Raw genomic sequence first — 18195 nt, 5'->3', positions numbered from 1 at the left:
CACAGAGCTAGAGTACATTGGCTCTTTTTGGAACTGAATGGCTTTTATTGCCTGTTTCCATGCTACAGTGCTTTTAAGCACAGAAACTGACAGATTCCTGTTCAATGCCCTCCCTCACTGTTGACTGTTTGGTGGTTTTTGTAACTTGCATAAGAAACACGTCCGCTCTGTCCCTTCCTTTCACTTTTTTATGCTTGCTTGACCCTGCTCTAATTTTACATGATTGATAAAAGACTGAACTGTGGACTTCTTTCAGACTAGGAATATTAGTATTCTCCTAAATGAGCATGTCCTTGGAGGAGTGCTCTGCCACTCGCTAGATATAATTACAATGGTGAGGCTCTCCTACATGGAGTAAATATTGATTTAAGGGGACTCTCCTGCCTAGCCTTCTCCCTTTTTAGAGCCCTTATATGGTGACCTGAAGAAATCTGTGCCTGGAATGGCTTCATTTGTTCCACATACAAAAGATCCTCTAAGAAGAGAGAGCTGAGAGGTTGATGAAGAGAAAGGGGAAGCAAGGTCAGTGTGGGTAATGTGCTTCAGAACTAGTATTGGTCTACTTATAGATGAGATCTCAGTCTATTTATAAGTTCTGGTCAATATGGGGGTAGTGAAACCTTTAAATAAACTTTCTTTGTGATTTGTGTCCGTTGAATGCTGCTAACAAACAACTGTGGAGACCTCTGTCTGTGAAACTGTTACATGAGCAGAAGCGGTATAAACTTTACTACCCTTTCCACGGACATGGCCATAACATCTTTCATAGTTGCAAGTGCATGTAATAAATTTAGACCGTGTCTACACTTGGAAAAAACTTCGAAATAGTCATGCTAATGGCCATTTTGAAGAATACTAATGAGGCACTGAAATGCATATTCAGCACCTCATTAGTATGTCGCAAGCCACGGCACTTCGAAATGGCCACTTTTCATTCCCACGCTGCTCATCCAGATGGGGGTCCTTCTTGAAAGGACCCTGCCAACTTCGAAATCCCCTTATTCCTATCAGCAGATTTTAAAGATAAGGGGATTTCAAAGTTGGTGGGGTCTTTTCAAAAAGGACCCCCATTTGGATGAGCCGTGCAGGAGCGAAAAGCAGATATTTCAAAGTTGGCGGGGTCCATTCAAAAAGGACCCCCGTCTGGACGAGCCAGGCGGGAGTGAAAAGTAGCCATTTTGAAGTGTGGTGGCTGGTGGCATGCTAATGAGGCGCTGAATATGCATTTCAGCACCTCATTAGTGTTCTGTGAAATCGCCATTCACATGGCTATTGTGAAGTCTTCTCTAAGTGTAGACACAGCCTTAATGCCCCATGTATGCTATGATCACTGTATTATGCACAGGATTGGCATGAGAATTTGGGGCAACTAAAAAACTGATTCTCCTGGACAACCTCACATTTAATTGATGATTTTTGTATATCCAAAGGGAAGTGGGACAGGGAAGTGTCAGGTCTACACTAGAAGATTAAGTTGAATATAGGGGTCAATTTTTATAAACCATCAGTCTTCACCACAGTGCTCAATAGGTTAATTTTCAGGGGCTCTAAGGTCAACTTTTGTGATGCTGAATTCACCGGGAGTAACTCCTAGAAGTCAATTTTACAATGTCGACCTATACAAGTGCAGATGGCAGTGTTATTAAAGTAGGGTTTGTTTTTTTTTTTAAAGCCTCTGAAACTGTCCCACGTTGCCCCTCAATGTGTCCTTTCTGGTCATTGCTTCACCTCTGCTGCTCTCCAGGTGAGCATGAAGTAGGTGATAGGAAGCAGTGCTCATCAGCCTGAGAATTTTGATTTTATTTCCTTTCCTCTCTGGCCAGCTTGGCTAGCAGATAGCTGCAGCACAACTAGTAGCCATGAGTTCTCAGGGTTGCAAACGAACCCTAGCATGCAACCATTAGGAGATCTTTGACCTCATCACGAGAGGGGGGCAGGGAGAAGCTATCTTCCTTCAGCTCAAAACCAGGAAAAAAATGCTGATATTTATGCAAAGATATTACAAGGCATGATTCTGAAAGGGTATGCCAGGGATGCTCATCAGTGCTGTGTTTAAAATCAAGGAACTGAGGCAAAGCTACCAAAAGTGCAAAGAAGCTAATGGTTGGTCGGGGGCATCTCCCAATAAAAGCTTCTGTTATGATGAATTTCATGCTATTCTGGGCACAGATGCAACCTCATTCATCAGAAGATGCATCGACTCCTCATTGAACAGTGTTGCTTGGCAGGATGATGAAGTGGGGTCTGATTTGCTGTACAAGGAAGAGTTGAACAAAAGCAGGGTCCAATCAGAAGAGATCCTGCAAGCCAGGAGCTGTTTCTCAACTTGTAACCTGTCCTCTTATCTCTAGAGGAGGGTTTGGAGGCAAACCGGGATGCTGGAGTGGGCACTTCTGGTGAGTGTGTTTTCCCTCCTCCCCCACCCACTGATAATAGTGTGTTGCAGTCATGCGGGGTGGAGGAGAACAACTGTTTCCCTTAGAACAATTTGTTAATATTGCTGGGGATGGAGCACTGACCCTGTTTGGACGCCTCACTGAAGGTTTTAGACAGACACTTTTGGATTTTCCTCACAAGATTTTTTGGGGGAACTGACTTGTTTCTGCTTCAACGGTAAGACACCTTGTTGTGCCAAGGCCCCAGTAGGTAATGTGGAATCATGGCCCCAAAGAGCGTTCTTGCAAATTTTCCAACATTGTACCTGGACAGAACGAGCCATCTTTCCTTATCCCTTTTTCTTATTCTGGAGAGGCTGCTGTGCCATTTGGCAATCTAGAATTCATGGGAAGTTTCATGAGTCACTAATGATTTTTTGCCTATGACCCACCCTGCGCAGAGGAAAACTCATACAGCCTCACTGGCTTTTAAATCACAATGTTGGAAGCCCTCCTGAGCCAGGAACTTTTAATGATTTTTTAAATTCCTGGGGCAGCCTACTTTTAAATCAAAGTGCTGCTTTAAGAAGCTAATGTGTCAGGCCCTGCCCTTTCCCCTGGGCCCCACCAGCAACCAATTGGACACCACAGCAAATTTTTTTCCTCTGAACTGAAGATAGTTTACCACTGTGTTGAAGGTAAATGTCAGTTGCAGAAGAACTTAATGATTCTGCTTGGAATCATGCATGCTTCAGCCTTAAGAGTCCACAGAGTGACCTTGCCTTTTTCTGTGCTGTCTTGTTTACTCTTGTGTTTGGTTGCTGATAATTTCTGGCCAGGGTCTCTGCCTCTGCCCTCCACTCTGGCATGAACTTCTCCACAGCTAGCCCTCGCACATATTATGAAGAATACAGCAGGCCCCGATGATGAGGGTAATGTTTTCTTCACTGACGTCTAAGCAGATCAGAAGGCACCTGAATCTGGCTTTTAAACAGCCAAAGGCACATTCCACCGCTATTCTACACCTGCTCAGCCTGTAGTAGAAGAAATCCTTACTGGAGTCCAGTGTGCATGTGTTATGGCATCATGAGCCAAGGGAACAAGGGGTAAGCAGGGTCACCCAGAATCACTATGGGTGTTTCCATGCCCCCAGTGTTCATTTTCTGGTCTGGGAAGAAAGTTTCACTCTGGAGCCTTCTAAACAGACTAGAATTCTTAAGATTTGCTTGTCATGCCCCCTTCCCAACTACCCCATGTTGTCAGTGAAATAACCTTTTGTGATCCACCAATGTCTGTGACACCCCTTGTGGCTAATGTACTCTGAGGCCTGGTGGTCCGGTGCCAGGATGGGGATGTGTGATCCATCTATGGCCCCACCGCAGTTAGAGAACCCCATGGCAGCAAATCTGTCCGCTGTGTCCTGCACATTCCCCAGACTCGCTGTCTTTTGCAGGAGAAGTTTATTGATCACCTTGGCTGCCTGGATGACAGCAGCCCCCACTGTAGATTTGCTCACTCCACATTGATTTCCTGCTCGCTGGTAGCCATCTGTCATTGCAAACTTCCCAAGAGGAATTGCTACACACTCCTCAACTGTCAAAGCAGGTCTCGTTCTGATATCACTGCACTTCAAGAACAGGAGACAGCACTTCACAAAGTTCCATGAAAGTGGCCTTGTGAATGCAGAAGTTTTGCAGCCATTGCTGATCACCTCATGACAACAAAATGATGTGATCCCACCAGTCTGAGCTGGTTTTGCATGCCCAGAACCTGCGCTCCATGCTGTGGAATGATTCCAGTGCTGCCAACAACTCCACGGTGCTATTCTCCAGATCTTCACATCTGTTAGTGCCCACCACAGCAAGCCACTGACTGCATGGGCATTATGTTCAGAATATATTGCATTGCATTGTGGGAAGTCATCACAGAACACTGCACCAAACACTGAAGCGTCTCGGGATCCATGTTCATTCTTTGTAATGGCAGGTGGCAGTCAAAGTAAAAGTGGTGCAAAAATTCCCTTGTCCTTTTCTTTTCAGTGGAAAGTGAGGTATGATGACACCAGAAAACATGAACCACTTGCAGTGACTTTTTTTCCCCCACAAGACACTGGCACAGAATCCCAAAATGCAGGAAGCCTGCAGGAACTGTGGGATAGGCACCCACAATGCACGGCTGCCACAGTCAAACTTAGGCAGTCTGATGGGGCATGCTAAGTTGACTTTGTAAGCAGTTTCAGACACTCAAATTTGACTTTATGAAACCTGGTGTTACAAAGTCAACTTTAATAAATTTGACTTTTTATTCCCAAGTGTAGACACACCCCAAGTTTCCTAAGGGAAAAATCTCCAAATAAGCATAGAAGTTGGATACTTTTATGTGAGCTTCTGTCTTTTTAGATAGTAAATATGCGCTCTATTTTTCTGCTAATCACTCTAACACCATAATGAGAATAGGTAACCATTCTCATTTTATAGGTGGAGAGTTAAAGGAAATTAAGTCAATAGACTGAGACTAATGAGAGTAATGAGCACTAGGATTACAATTTAGGAGTCAGTTGCTCTTTCTAGTGCTTTCAGCATTACAACTCTACCATATGGTCATTGAGCTTCACCCTCACTCTTTCCTCATACACCAGAAATAAACAGTCCTAGAAGGAAAACCAAGGGACCTGTATGTATGGGCATCTGCCTTCCAAAAGGCCAACCAGCCCTATTCAGTTTGGGTGATAGGGTTGAGATAGCCAAGACAACACATGACTTTAGGGGAAAATGAGCAGCAACCTGTCAAATCCAACAGTGAGCTTACATCTTCAAAGCGCTCTTCCCATAAGCCAAGGCATTGCAAAACCCATAAATTAACCATAATGTAGAAAATTGGGTTCATTTTTGAAGTGTATAAAGATCTTTAACTTGAAACTCCATGCTGCTTGGAAATTCTGTGATCAGTAAGAGATAAAAAGAACACAGGTTTTGAAGGAGTGAGGGAGGTTGAGGAATAAATTAGCCCAGAACTTACATTTTAAAAACAAAATATGTCAAACAACATGGCAGCTGGGCATGTGGCTATTTACCTAAAAATAATTGGTTCAGGTCTCTCTTAAAAAGATTCGTCTGAGGGTCTGACATTTCATGTAAACAAGTTAAAGAGAAGTTACAACAGTAAACATGCCACTACTTTTATTCACTGATCTGAGAGATTTCTGTGATAAATTTCTGAATCATGGTATCTTCTGCAACCAAGCAGCATACAGTGGAAGCAAAGTTGGAATGGTAACTCCTGCTATTTAAGAGTGTATTTTCAGCTTTTCACCTACAGGATTTACAACTTTTTAAGTATATTCCCCAGTTGGGCATGGGAAGCATTACACTTGTCCTGCACTGTTTTGGATTTTTAAAGTTTTACTTAGACTGGGTTCTTTTTCTTTAGTTTTTCTGAAACCACTGTTTATTTTCATTGCAGGTATTACTATCCTTCTTAGCAGTTTCCATTGCCATCTTACATCAGATGGGGAAAAAAGTGCATATATCAATAATTTTCTTTCTGGCTGTGATTACACAACCATGCTCTGTTGGTGGAAGTCATTGTCAGAAGTGATTTCCTCACACAACCTCTGTTGACAGAGTGTGGCCACAAAAAAGCCAGTCAGAAGAGTGCTCGGCTCTGTCAACAGAACATCTGGACTGCTGAGCTGCTCTCTTGATGAAACCGGCATCAGGAAGCACAGCAGACATGGTTGCAATTGTTCTGGTTGTCCTCTCTGTTGAGAACACCCGCCCCCCCCACCCCACCACTTTGCCCCCAAGCATCCACACAGCTTTTTTTTTGACAGAATCTGTGGACTGCAATGTTATGCCTCATGGCCGAGAGGAGAATGCTGCCAGAAAAAGTGCTGAGTTTGGCAGCAAACTGTCAACAAAATGCATTTTGTGTGTGACAGTTCCATCAATTTTGTCAACTAAACTGGGGTTTTGTCGGCAACTTTGCTAGTGTAGCTGTAGCCTCTGTTAGCACAAAAGAGGTAGCTTTTTCTCACCTTGGGCCCCCCTCCCCTGGCCCCGGTAAGGCCGGATGTAAGCATTACATCTTGAATCTATAAATTTGGTATCACTAGCAATTCTGTGTGCTGCCTTTTGGCCCATGACACACAGTCTGTAAAACTGCTGCCATTACAAACTTTGTCAGATTTTTTGCATTCTTCACTCCTGTAAGAAGTCCCCATGACTCTGGTGAAAATACTCCTTTGAGTAAAGATACTAAGAGAGGTACTGTGTAAAGTACTAATCCAGGGCTGCTTTGTAATTGTTCTAAAAGGCATTTTGGTTCAGATGAATGTATGTACACAGATACTACAGTAACGGGGATCGTATAAGAACTTGTATAGTGTTTTGGGTCAGATTCTCTGGTCTAGTAAGGCCACTTTGTGCCATCTGAGTAATGTAAAATGGAATTACAAAACGGTTAGAGGCCCCCTTGCAAATGGAATCTTTTAACTGTTAGAGGCAGCTCAGCCCCTTTCTGTGCCACTAACGTGGAGGAGCAGAGCTTTTCCAGACTTGATCTTTCATTGCTATTTGTGAACCTTATCCCAGTAGTGGAAGTTTTGAGGAGGCTCTCTGAGGCTGTCACACTGCACTATGGCCAAGCATAACTTTGTTTTTGTTTATTTTTACCCTAGTTCCTGGAATTATTGCCGGGACTCTCTTCTAGCTCCAGATTTCTTCCAGAGACTCTTGTTTGGTGGGGAGGTCCAGTATCTTGGTGCAATAGGCTCCTTTGCAAACATAATAGTGCAGAAATATCTGGCTTTATTTATCTCAATTGCAAGCAATGCTCCCTCTAGTCTTTTTCATAGTTTTTTTTTTTTCCACCTATGTGGAGAATAAATTTTATGTGCACCACCAAGAGAAACACAAAACCTAGCTGTGGGCGCTCTACAAATTAGCTGAGCAGCATTTGAATTTCTCCTGAGAGGCTGCACAAGCACACAGCTTACCGGGAACACTGACTGGAAATATACCCCAGTGAGGCACAGATGAATGGCAATGGAGTTGGTAAGCTCCTGCTCAGGTCATTGATCACCAACATACTGTCCCTCATCCCTTGGTCAAACCCACAGGGCTGATATCCTTCAGTGTGCGCTCTTCTCCTTCTTTAGCACTGACAGAGTAGTTGGTTCACATGCCTTGCTGACACATACACCTTTGATGTCCCCATTACATCTGAGGGTGGATCAGATGTTATCGCTGACGGACAGGAGTACTGATGTGATTGCCACTGGCACCCTATAAAGAGGATTATACCATTTAGCATGGGTACTCATTGACTCTGTCACTTCTTCTCTCGTCAGTTAAGCCTATAGATTTCCCTCTCTCTGGCTGTCTCTACACTAGCCAAAAACTTCGAAATGGCCATGCAATACATATTCAGCGCCTAATTAGCATGCGGGCAGCTGCAGCACTTCGAAATTGGCACGGCTCACCGCCGCGTGGCTTGTCTCGACGGGGCTCCTTTTTGCATGGCCATTTTGAAGTTTTTGGCCAGCGTAGACGTAGCCTCTGTGTGTTATTTGCCCATCAGTCCCACGTTGGCATCCTCAGCTGACTCAGGCTTTGAGTCGAGGGAACTGGGAAGGCCATGGTTTCACCCTCCTTTTGTTCTTGTACGTGGGCATGAGGAGGCACAGAGCGTTGCTGCCTCGCCACGTGCTGTTATGCAAAAGATGCTGAGTGCACATGCATGGGGTGTGAGAGCCACGTTCATCACCACATCTTGAAGGGTTGCTGTATGGTAACTAACAGTAGGAACACAGCATTATGGAAAAGGGATTTTAAAACAGTCTGGCTGCATCTACTCTTGCATTCCTCTTTCTAAAGAGGCATGCAAATGAGGGAAATTGAAAATGCAAATGAGGCGCAGCTTTACATATCTGATACCTCATTTGCATATTCTTTTGAAAGGGCTTCTTTCGAAAGATGAAAAGCAATGTACACGCGGCTCTTTCGAAAGTAAACCTCATCTTTGAGAGACCCCTTCTTCTCTTCTTTTATGGGAAGAAGGGTTCTTTTGAAGATGGGGCTTACTGTCAAAAGAGCTGTGTCTACACTGCTTTTCTTCTATCAAAAGAAGCTCCTTTGAAAGAAGAATATGCAAATGAGGCATCAGATACGTAAATCTGCGCCTCATTTGCATTTTTGATTTCCCTCATTTGCATGCCTCTTTTGAAAAAGAAATGCGAGTGGAGACACAGCTTCTGTGTGCATGTCTTTCCATCCTGACAGTGGCATGGGCAGGCCGAGTTTCTTCAAGGACTCCAGCAGGTTCTGGCTGTCAGTCTGCTTTTGCCAAACAGTTCCAAGCTACATTTTTGTCTAGAGATTGACTCCTTGAGTGGAGGGGTAGTTTGGTGGTTTGAGCATTGGCTTGCAAAAACCAGAGTTGTGAGCTCAATACTTGAGGGGGCCATTTAGTGTTCTAGGGCAAATAGATTAAAAATATGCATACATACATTATATAATCTTAGGAGTGGCAAGAGCTCCTGTTGTGAGGGCAGGGGACTGGCCTCAATGACCTCTGAAGGTCCCTTCAGGCTCTATGAGAGGGGTATAACCTAGCTAGTATTCCTGTGCTCTTGGCAGTTCCAGGGCTTGTGGCATTACTACTCCAAGTAAGCTTTGTAGACAAGATGCGTGTAGACAAGATGCGTGTCTGCGGCACATTTGCATGTCTGGTAAAATGAGAGCGGGAACACTTTCTTGTAAGATATCCTCTAGCCTAGTGTAGCACACACCAAGCTGTAAGCCAGGAGACCGTGGATTCTAGTAACAGCTCTTTCACTGGTTATCTTTCACTGGTTATCTTCTTGTTAACCCAGGTGTCCTATTGCTAACTTAGAGGAAAGCAACTAGTAGTCACTCATTTTATGACTCAGATAAGTGAGGAATTGTACAAGGTCACTTCGTACTGAGCCGGAATACTGTGATTTTTTTCAGTGCTATGTTCACTTATATGCTAACAATTTTAAAACTTTTCTAGCTCTATTTCATAGCTTTCTTGTTTCTGGCTATTAACATCACATCAAGAAGGTGAGCACAGGAGTACGTTTTGATGTGAAATGTTATAAGTATCTGTACAGGAATTTTTTATAATTCAGTTTGACGTTATAGTGACTTAATCTCTGCTTTTCCTTCTTCACACAGTGTTTTGTTTCCCCAAACTACTTTATTTTACCTCTCACATCAGCCTCCAGAAACACTCTATTAACAACATGATTGGGGTTCTCAGGATTGCCTGTCAACATGGCTTAGTGTGTCAGAGATAGTAAAATGAATGTTTTGCTCCCTGGGGATGTTGATAATCCTCCTTACCAAATTCCTAGAATCCTGAAGAGGCTCAGCTGTAACATTTATTTTAGCCCTTCTTTAAGTAAAGATAAAATAAGGTAGTGGTGACGTGTGGGTGTTGGACTGGTCTAAAACTACAAACCAGCCTGGATATGCACTAAGAAGGAAACTTGAGCTGTCCATTTGTCAGAGAAGTACAATCACTTGTTGGAAGCTGAATTGATTTATACATAATCCTTTTTAATTTCTGATTTCATAAATAAAACTAAACTTCTGCTCAAATGCTAAACATTTATGAAGTCATTTGAAATGTTTCCCTGTGAATCTAACCAAGGGTCCATGTTTCTTGTGCACTTATGTAATTTAAATGGCTTTGTAAAATAAGTCTCTTGCTAATCAGCGGTATCCGCGATCAACCAAAGTTTGCTGTTCCATTTGTATGCTTTTTAATTGATTTGGTTATTATGTTGAGCAACACCATACATTTTTCCAGTTTATTGGACTGAGAAATTGTTGTTAATGTGTTGATTTATTTATCATTTCAATGGCCTGTGGAAATCTGATTAGAACCTTAAAACCACTGGGGCTGATTCGCTATTTCTCTAAACCATTTGTGTTTGTTTATACGATTGCAAATACCATGCCAAATGACTGTAGATTATCAGAGTGCACTGGTGTAAATGGCTATTCAAGGTGTAGGCTCATTGACTTTTTTTTTTTGTTCCTTTGGTAGAGTCTGATTTTGCATCATTGAACTGAATGGTAGCTTTGCTTTGCTTTCAATAGTGCAGAATCAGGATTACAGTTTCAAAAATTCTGTTTTTAAATTCATTTAAGCAAGATGTCAATTTATGTTTACTCACCGGCTTGTTGCATTGCTGAATTGCCTCTAAAAGTTTAACCAGCTCAATGTATTAATTGATTCTAATTAACTTAGAACCATATCTGAGTGTTTATTTTTTTTCTTTTTCTTTTTCTTTTTTGTTGCGGGGGAAGCCTGAGGTGGCCGCTACACTGAAACGCACAGTAGAAGCTCTGATGGAGAGAGGAGCAGTTGTGAGAAACTTGGAAAACCTGGGAGAAAGATCACTGCCATATAGGATCTACAAACATAATCATGATCACAAAAAAGGAGGGTATGATCTCTATAAAATCCCTTAATTCTTTTGCTCTGTAAAATGTATATATTTATGGTTTTGGTCTTTTCTGTGGGCAACAGATGAAATATTTCAGAGGTAAGTAACCCAAGTGAGATTCTTATGACCATCAGCATGCGAGATGTAAAACACTGAGTTCTAAGTATTTTTATACTGGGAGAGTTTTTGTTTTTATTGTAAGTCATAAACCAGAGAGTGCTGCAAATAGTCTTGTTTGTGTCAAGTGTCTAAACAAGGTGTATTCTGATGGTGTGTCTATGTGGCAGTTAAAACCCATGGCTGGGTTGGCCAGCTGACTGTGGCTTGTGGGGCTTGGGCTGTTTAATTGCAGTGTGGAAATTTGGGCTCAGGCTGGAGCCTGCGTTCTAGGACCTTGTGAGGTAGGAGGGTCCCAGAGCTTGGGCTGCACCTGAGTCACAACAGCTGTACTCTGTGGCAGACTTGACAGCAGTGGGCTGGAGGAGCCTGATAGAGGGCAGATACACCAGGAGCTTGGTGAATGGGTTTCTGTTCCCTGCGAAAAAAAACCTTGAAGCTCATTAAGAGCTGGCCTACGGCCGTAGGTGAATTAGATACGTGCATCCAGTTAAGGAGGGCAGATTTCCCTTGAAAAGGATCCCCTCAGGTAAAGGAAGGAACAGGCGTAGAGGAATGGACCTTGAAGTGATGCTGGAGAACTGAGCTTTGGAGGAGAGGAGAGACTCCGCCATGTAACAGGGAGAAGGCACTGGAGGGAAGTGGTGGGAGAACTGGCCCAAGAAAATGCCTCTGTGATGCGATAGAAGAAGAGCACCCATCATCTGCCGCTGCTTAGGATCCCTGGGCCAGAGCCTGGATTAGTGGGTGGCCCTGGACTCCCCCACCCTTCCCCCGGAGAGCTGCCCCACCACAAGGATGGGATAGTATGAAGAGAGTGACTTGGTAAGCAGAGATTCTTGCCTCTGGAAAGAACCAAGGAAGTGGAAGGGTTTCTGTAAGCCTCTGAGGTATGCGAGAAAAGCCACCATGAAGCGTGGGACTCAGAGGCCATGACAGGAGCACTGCCACAACTCTGATTAAACAACCCCTTTGTTTGAACCCCATGAACCTAAGTCAACTGGCATGGGCCAGTTGGGGATGTCTGACATGTAGATGTACCCTGAGGAAGACCTTCCACAATTGACTAGGCATCCTCATGGATGAGTAATTTTTGCCCCAGAAGCCTAGGACTTCACACAGGAACTGTTGACTGTAAATGAAATGCCAATACTAATTAACAGCCATGGGGTGTTTTTTGACTCCGACATGCCTGAACCGTTACCTGCCTGCCATGTGTGCTCTGTTAGATGTATTTGTTTCTGTTAACCTTCTTTAATAAAGATAGCATATCTGAAAATTTGAGAGAGTGTAATAATGACTTGATTATTTTGGGAATATTTTTGCAGACTGTTTATTTGATAATGCTGCATTATTACATTGCACATAAACTCCCTTCCTGGATGTAGTGAGAATGTAATGAAGATTTCATACTTTTGATTGCTTAACCATGTGCTTTTCTGTGTTTAAACTCTTTGAGACTACCTCAGCAAGGCTTGAGAAATGTTGCTAGGCAACAAGTACTACATGCGGTTGCATAGAAAACTCAAAATAACAATTAGATGTGTTTTTCTTAATATTTTTAACATAAATGTGGAATTTGATGTCCAGCCAATGTGCAAAGTAACCTTCTTTGGATAGGTTGGGTATATGTAAAGGAAAAATCATGTACATTTTCAAAGATGCATTTTTAAGCCAATAGCCTTTCTCAACTTCCTTCTCTCTCCATGGTTGACTCACAAATTCAGTCCCACTTGAGAAGACCTTTTTATTCTCCTGGGTAAAGTCAGAGAAATGATCTCTGCCAGTTGAAAAAAGGGGAAATAAAGCCAACCAACAAATCTTCCTCCCTCTCTCCCACTCAGACAAATCCTTGAAACTTCCATGATGTGTATATTTCTAAGTAAAGCAACAGCACCGTGTGACCATCACCTTTTTCCTCCCTTCCTTCGTGTTTGTAATTATCTTGTACTGGCACATTGCCTAACCCTGAAAGCCATTATCCGGTGTTTAGACTCATTGTCTAAATGTGAAAATAACTGCTCACAGAATCTAGCTAATAAATTGTGCTCTCTTAAGCTCTGAGTCTGCATTTTTCATCACTTGGCATGTATGTGTCTGGTGCTCTATACAATTAAACCCCAAACACCTGTGTTAAAAACATTAAAGTTGCAAAGTCAAGCCCTCAGAAGTAAGGAAATGACAGAATTTAGTTTACCTGTGCAACCTTAGTGTATCCCTTGTTTTAGTCAGTGCATGGGAAGGTTGGCGCATACTGAATAAGTGACTATTCAGTGTTTTAGGTTTTACCCTCCCTGTTCAACATATGGCCCCAGACCTCATTTACTGCACACTATTCATACCTTTCTCTGAATACAGAATCATTCATTTCTTTGAGGGTCTTCCTATGGCGCACAGCTCTGTATTATCCGAACGCTTCACAAATGTTCATTTATCTTCACCCACCTCCACACTGGCCAGTAGACTTTGACAGGCCATAGGCAAGGTGTGAGGAGGCTGGCTCCAGGCCTCCAGAAGAGGTGGAACCTCAGGCAGAAAGGGCAGGGCTAGGGACAAGCCTCCCTCAGCCAGCCCTTCAACGCTGCTCGGTGCATGCTGTCCAAGATTCCAGCAGTGATTTTAAAGAGTCTGGACTCCAGACACTGTTGTTTCCACCGGAGTGATGACTGGGAGTCGTGGGTCCTTTAAAATCACCGTGCCCCAGGGCAGCTTGGCCCACTTTGCCTCCTCTGTCAGTGGGGCCTGTCCACCTCATGGGCTGTTGTCAGTGGTTTTATATTAATGGTACAAATGGGGAACTGAGGCACACATAAATTAAAGTCAAAAGTATTTACTAATTTTGAGTGTCCAATTTCAGATGCCTAGGACATAACTTTTGAGGGTATTTGCATTATGTATATTCAAGCACAGCTTCCACAGACCTCTGTTGCAACTGTGAGTGCTCAGCACTGCTGCAGATCAGGTATCCAGAGAATGAGAAACACACAATTGCTGGCCACCTGTGAAATGTTTGGGTTCAAGCGATCAACCCAGCATGATAGTGGCAGAAGTAGGAATAGAATCCAACCCACCAGGGCCCTGTTCAGTTGACTTAATCGTGAGCTTTCCCATTGTCTTCCTGCTGCGTTCATTGTACATCTTTAAACTTCTGCAACAAATGAGTTGAGGATCCTGACACAACCTCTTCTATGGAGCAACCCAGATGCATCACTGGAGCAGGTCTGTTTCGTGCGCTGCAGGGGCCTTGTGGGAAAACGTGATCACAATGCAGGCCAGTGATGCAGGCCGACAAGGAGGGACAAATTAAGGATGTGCAGCAACCACAAGGTTATTTAAATGATGAAATCATGCACTGCAAGCCAAGGGATGAAACCACAGCACGCTAGTATGCCATGCACTAGCTGTCTGCATGGGCCTTGCTACAGCCCATAGTGCATTTTGCTCCTTCCCCCACTCTGCTGCCTTCCTGGGTGCTTGTGCCATTCTCCTTGCCCAGTTGCACTCCCTCACCAAGCTGTTTGTCAGAAGTGTCTTCCCACTCTCCTCTGCCCCTGTTGGGACTGGGACCCAGTGTGGAGCCAATCCCCTTCTCCATCCAGGTCGAAGTCTTTCCCCACACAAGCCAAACCTGCTCATTCCTCTGAGTTGCATCACCTGCTTGCAGCCCCAGCCTCCTTTCCCCTCCCAGCTCCAAGTCCCACTGTCTTTGCCCAGCTAGTCCCAGTTTCAGTTTCTCTCCATCTCTCCCGCCCTTTAGTCTCAGTCTTCTTGTCCTAGTCCACTCCTTTCCCTCTTCCCGATCCAGCTCTTCTGTCCTCCCTGTTAGTCAGCTTGCTTGTTCTTCCATGCTGCTTGGATGGCAGCACTGGATATTGAGCAGATGGGGAGAGAGGCTCCCTGCTCTCCGTTCCTGTGTGTCCAGCTCTCCTTCACCTGATTCTGAAGTGGAGCGTGCTCAGTGGGTGTGGTGCTTGTTCAGGCAAGTGGCAAGCAGGAGCTGTGAGAAACTCGAGCATGCCCACCATGGAAGTAATCAGCAAAGATTTTAGCTGCTGAAATGTAAGTCTCTCTATGAGCCAGTGAAAACTACAGTTTTTCAGACTTACAGTGTGACCACATTTGGGTGGCTTTTCACAGCCAAAGGCACATCCTGGCCAAATTCAATTCCCTGCTCCAAAGCATGGGAGGCTAGCACTGTTCCGTGAGATGCTTAAATTTTTTTTTAACATGGATGAAGAACAATTTGTTTTTCTTGCCCTTTGTTAGAAATCCCTGAACTGTTGTAGCTGAAGTAGACAAACACCGCCAACACACAGAGCAGTCTTCAGCTTGAGGCAGACAACCAGCATTTCAAAATATCAGCTGAAATGGTTTGTTTGGCAAGGTTAGGAGGCACTGAAAATGGGGTCTTTAAGTTGAAAAGTGTTGGGCAACCACTACAACAGGCAGTGCTCTTCAAGCTGTGTGTATAATAAGGGAGAGTGTGTCCCTGGAGGTCCATGTGTGCTGTGATTGGTCTCATGCATCAGACAAGGCTGTGCTGCAGCACTCATTTGTAGTGGATTATTAATGTGTTTGGAACTTTGTGTGTTAAAGACCATAGGTAACTCAGGTAATTAAGCAAATTCCCGGAACAGGAAGTAAAAGCCAGTTCTTTAACCACTTTATAAAATCACTTTGCTCCCTCCTGCGACACTTGTAAGGATATTTAATTGTTTTGTTGAAAATGATACACAGCATGAAAAGCTCAGCAGTATTACAGCGAGTGTAATCCACATCCAGCAAACTAGCTTTTATTAAAATAATCTTAAATTAATCTGTCCTTTAGCGGGCAATTTTCGGAATGCCATTTAGCACCTCTTCCTCATTAACTTGGTTTTAAGTGTCACAGTCCACTGTGTCTCCTTCTGTTTATGAAGGAACCAAAAAGGCTACTTTCAGTGGTGTTGATGACATTATGTGGGATCAGAAAAGACAGATAGGACATAGTTCTGAACCCTTCAAAGCTTTGCATGGTGGTTTTGCTGTGCAGCTCAGCAGAGCTAACTGTTCAACTAATTTGCTTTTCTTTGTTTCCAGATGCTTGTGGGTAGGGCCCAAGCATAATTTTCTGAGACCAGTACAAACTTGAAACACATGCCCCCTCCCACACACATACCTCCATCCCATACATACAATCTCATGAGCCGTGGAAAAAGTTTATTTTAATTCTGAAATTATTGTTACATATTTTACATTTCTGAAAAAATGCCCCTTTTGCTATTTGTTTTAACATACCGCCCACTCTGAGAGTCCTAGAAGTTTGCTGACTATTTTGTAACTGTGTGGTCATGGTAAAGATATATTTTGTGGCTGTCTGGATTTTTTTTTTTTATTCTAATAGAGCAATGTGACTGCAAACATTTTATGATTAGATCAATTAACTATAAAACTTCCTTTTTCTCAACTTTTTCATGGCACAATCATGAATTAGCCCACCAAAATCAATTTCTTTTGCAAGTTCACACTCTATAGACAAGATAGCTAGGTAGTTTATCTGTTCTTGCCCCATTGTAGAAGGCCAGGAGTTTTTGATGAGTGCTAGGTGGCTGAAACTCTTCTTTCAGGTTCTGCCACTCTCACAGGCAGTGCACAAAAAATCCATAGTGCTATGGACCCTTCCCTAAAAATTAGTTTGTTGGTTTTTTTTTTGTAAATATCATTTAATAAGATAAGTGGGTGTAGTTCATAATTTTGTCCAAAGTAGATTGGATGGGTGTTTTTTCAGGTGCAACCCTTCACAAGGAAGATTCTTGGAAAGATCTGTAGGATACTTTGAAGTAGACATTTAGAAGTTTCTTCCAGTCCCCTAGGCTTCAGAGTCACATATTTTAGGACTGAACAGAATGTAAAATAAACATTACTGGTTGTCTTGAATCTGTGCTCTTTTTTTTTTTGCAGAAGACATTGTCCAAAGTTACATCCAAAACCATTCCTTCTGAATAGAGATTCTTGTTCGTTTTCAGAGATGTTAAAAAATGGTTCCTCAGACTCAGATGTCTCATCTTTCCATTTCACTCTCTCTTTGGCAATTGTGCCCAAATTCTAGTGCCTTCTGCCTTCTGTAGAACTTTGGGCCACTGAGCACAATGGGAGCTTCCTCTTATTCAAGAGAGAGTCTTCTGGCTTATAAAATCTTGTGTCTGTCCTCAATACTTGAAAGAACTTTGTACCACAAGGTGGACATCAAAAGGGATAAAAAAAATGAGTTGAGGTACCTTTTCAGGCCTTCTACTTGAGATTTGAGCTTCATGTGTCAAATGTAATTCAAGAGTACATTCCTGCGCTTCCAGAATATTTGGAAGATGCTTTTTGAGTGGACCGACAGCATCACCATGTGCATTCCAGTGTGAGTCTGAGTGAGAGCAGAGTGAGCAGTGTATCCCATCTGTTATCATCTACACCTCACAGGGCTAGCACTGAAAACCACACAAAGTTGCTGAATACAGCCGTTAACCCATACAAGATTTAGTGAATGGGAATGGAATCAAAAGGAGTATCCACAGGACAGTTATTTTTGGACCTAATGCAGGCCTGAACACCTTTTATTTCCCCTTACCCATGAGAGCCTTTATCAAATCCTTGACCTCTGTGGTCATCCAGAGGACTGGTGATTAAGCTGCCAATGAGCATTTCAGCTTTTTGTCCTTTTTTAAAATCAAAGTTGATAAGCTCAAGAAATCTTTCTTTAATGTTAAATGTACTGCTCTCTCTATTGTGAACCACAAGTCACAATATCAACAAGTGAATTTTACCCACAAACACTCAAGACCAATTCTTTTCTTAATATCAACCCATGTTGTTCACGGTGAGAGGCATCAGGAGCAGCATCACATATGCTAGAATAAAAAATGGCCTTTTCTCTCTCTCTCCAAGGATGGTCTTCTGCACCCTCCTTTCATAATTTGGTACGCTCAATCTGACTCTCTCGTGAGAGAGAATGACCCTGGCCTTTCATTGTTCTGGCCTCTGTTTGCTTCTGTGTGACTTTAACCAAATGGTCACGTGTGATACTGTCCTAATGAACTGTTATCTTAAGAGGTCCAAGAAAGTCACCTATCATATTATTATCTCCTTGGAATGCTAAACCACATGAAGCCAGAAATAAGGTAACATGCAACCATCTTCACAATACTTTTTCCAATCTTGTATCTTCTGTTAATATTTAATTTTGAATCTCACTGT

The 18195-nt window shown here is 43.1% G+C and overlaps 1 protein-coding gene across 1 annotated transcript in view; it reads left to right on the top strand.

Moving 5' to 3' along the window:
- The window catches only part of MRPS6 (mitochondrial ribosomal protein S6), a 93505-nt gene that overhangs the window by 55665 nt on the left and 19645 nt on the right, over window positions 1-18195 (top strand). The window contains exon 2 of the mRNA XM_074996476.1: window positions 10715-10854. Within this exon, the coding sequence (XP_074852577.1) occupies window positions 10715-10854 (140 nt within the window). The remainder of the gene's footprint in view (window positions 1-10714; window positions 10855-18195) is intronic.

Source organism: Carettochelys insculpta, chromosome 1, assembly GCF_033958435.1.
Source record: "Carettochelys insculpta isolate YL-2023 chromosome 1, ASM3395843v1, whole genome shotgun sequence".
NCBI lineage: Eukaryota > Metazoa > Chordata > Testudines > Carettochelyidae > Carettochelys > Carettochelys insculpta.
This window is presented reverse-complemented; position numbering and strand designations above follow the sequence as displayed.